This window comes from Tachysurus fulvidraco, chromosome 9 (genome assembly GCF_022655615.1).
Source record: "Tachysurus fulvidraco isolate hzauxx_2018 chromosome 9, HZAU_PFXX_2.0, whole genome shotgun sequence".
Classification (NCBI taxonomy): domain Eukaryota; kingdom Metazoa; phylum Chordata; class Actinopteri; order Siluriformes; family Bagridae; genus Tachysurus; species Tachysurus fulvidraco.
In genome coordinates this window covers 19,731,511-19,733,936 of record NC_062526.1, presented here as the reverse complement: position 1 = coordinate 19,733,936, position 2,426 = coordinate 19,731,511, and the positions used below count along the sequence as shown (strand labels likewise).

General features: G+C 36.9%; 1 protein-coding gene across 1 annotated transcript; it reads left to right on the top strand.

The window, feature by feature from the left end:
- Window positions 1–772: 772 nt before the first annotated feature.
- On the top strand, window positions 773–1,650 carry LOC113637373 (C-type lectin-like). Its single transcript, XM_027137974.2, has 3 exons — window positions 773–1,090; window positions 1,182–1,267; window positions 1,459–1,650. Exons 1-3 carry the CDS (start codon window positions 802–804, stop codon window positions 1,558–1,560), a joined length of 477 nt encoding a protein of 158 aa, XP_026993775.1. The 5' UTR covers window positions 773–801; the 3' UTR covers window positions 1,561–1,650.
- Window positions 1,651–2,426: the final 776 nt, after the last annotated feature.

The following is a 2,426-nucleotide window of genomic DNA, read 5'->3' as shown; positions in this document are numbered from 1 at the left end:
GGGGCCTGTTGGCGCTATACCAGGGACTCACAATAAGCACATCGATGCGATCGGAATCCTTGGCCGAACATACACACCGCGTGTTATTACACTAAGACATTTTTTGGCTTAGATAGAAGACACTTGCTGTTTCTCTGAATTCGCCATAACTTAGTCGCCTCGACGTGGCAGCACCGTTCGAAATCCCTTCGCAATTTAGCAAGTGCAACGTCTCGGCATCATGTTCACCACGTTTGGTGTCAATCGCATGAATGTCCTAGGAGGAGTATTTAAAAGTTCACCGCATGCACTTATAAAACAATCCAAAATGGCCGACTTCCTGTTGGGCAGAGCTCATAGTTTAGGCGTGAAAGTTGTCCGGGTCGATGAGATCTATATGCGTACCAACTCTCGTACATGTGCTTACATAATTGCCCAATCTGTGCACAAATGTTTGTTTTTGCATTACAGGGGGCGCTACAGAGCCCCCCGCCACGTCCGTATTCCAGCCTTTGCTCGAGCCTAGTGTTGCACAACTCTGACGTGTGTGCCAAATTTCAAGAGTTTTCGAGCATGTTAAGGGACCCCAATTGGCCAATGTGTGCAATAAACAAACAAACACAAAAATAAATAAATAAATAAATAAATAGATAAATAAATAAATAAATAAATAAATAAATAAATAAATAAATAAAAAACCTGAGCAAAAACAATACGGCTTTGCACCATTCGGTGCTCGGGCCCTAATTAACAAGTGGTAATGTTTTTATTCTTTCAGGAAATAAAACTGGCAATCAGAGGTACATTTACATCTCTAATAGAATGACATTGTTGGCAGCTCAGTCTTACTGCAGAACATATTATACTGATCTGGCCAGTGCTAGAAATGCAACAGAGAACTCAATTATAGCAGGACTGAACCCTAGCTTGGTTTGGATTGGTCTGTTCAGAGACTCCTGGAAGTGGACAGACAATACCAGCTTCTCCACCATCAGCTGGATGTCTGGAAAACCTGATAATGCTCTGGGGAATGAAAACTGTGGTTATATAAATAATGGTCAGACTGCTGATGCACAGTGCTCAGACATAATGCCTTTCTACTGTTACTCAGGTGAGTTAAAGTTTCATTGAGTCTCGTATTTAAATAATTATTTGAACATTTAAACATGTGTTTGTATGTGTCTATACATTTCTATATCCAGCAATCGAAAGACAAATTGTAAGGGTGAAGGTTCAGTCAAGTCAAGATGTGAATGATCCTGCACTAAAGGAGGCCATGTTGGAGCAGGTGAGTCTCATCCTCCTAAAGACTCCACTTATAACATACTTTTTCCTTCTTATTACTGCAGACAGAACCAGACACTGACACACTGTACTGTAATCACATTCTGACTGTTGTTTTCAGTTTCTCTAGTATTTTTACATATTTCACATAGTCTCTACCATGTGTTATTGAGTAATAAAAATCCTGTTTTTCAGATCAAGCAGAAGCTAAAGGATCATGGGATGGCAGAGAACATCACAGTGAAATGCAAAGAGAAACCAGATGGAAATGTGTTTTACAAGGAGAAAAATAATTAAAGTACAGGATAAGAATAGCTCTAGTCTGTTTCTCAAATTATAAAGATCTATATTATAATAGTATATAGTGTAAGTTATATGTGCATTATAGGCAGGGTGTAAACATAAATATCTATATATCTATATCTATTACATCTCTATCTCTATATCTATATCTATCTACTGTACATCTATATTTATCTATCTATATATATCTGTATCTATCTATCTATCTATCTATCTATCTATCTATCTATATATATATATATATATATATCTATATATATATATATATATATATATATATATATATATATCTCTCTATCTATCTATATATATATATATATGTGTCACTTTGTGCCAAATCTAATTAATCACCTGAGCTGTATTTGTCTATTTTTATGTTTAGGATTTTAAAGTAACAAACATGTAATAAAATACTATCATACCAAAAATATTGTGTATTTTTATATACTCACTTCATATAAATTTTCAAGATATGTAATCTTGTAATATTCCTATATAGATATTATATTGTTTTTTAATTAGAGATCATAGACTATGTGATGTGAGAATAAATTAATAATGTGCAGGACATTTCTGCTTCCTCCTGAGCTCCAAGCAGGAAAGTGAACAGCAGTGGGCTGAACACGGATCTAGTTGCAGAGGGAGGTGTTTAGGCCCAGCAGGCTCAGCTTCTTGATCAGGTGCTAAGGGATGATTGTGTTGAATTGAACTGAAGTCAATGAACAGCAATCATGTATGTATCATTATTGTCCAGGTGGGTGAGGGCCAGGTGAAGTGTTGCGGCACTGGCTTCGTCCATGGACCGGTTTGGACGATACACAAACTGCAAGGGGTCCAGTGAAGGTGGTAGCTGGGTCTTG

Bases quoted from the DNA above. Each gene is read 5' to 3' on its own strand.
- LOC113637373 (XM_027137974.2), top strand. From the start codon at position 802: ATGACATTGTTGGCAGCTCAGTCTTACTGCAGAACATATTATACTGAT. The intron at 1,091-1,181 runs GTGAGTTAAAGT...TTCTATATCCAG, and splicing joins GCCTTTCTACTGTTACTCAG to CAATCGAAAGACAAATTGTA. The intron at 1,268-1,458 runs GTGAGTCTCATC...CCTGTTTTTCAG, and splicing joins AGGAGGCCATGTTGGAGCAG to ATCAAGCAGAAGCTAAAGGA.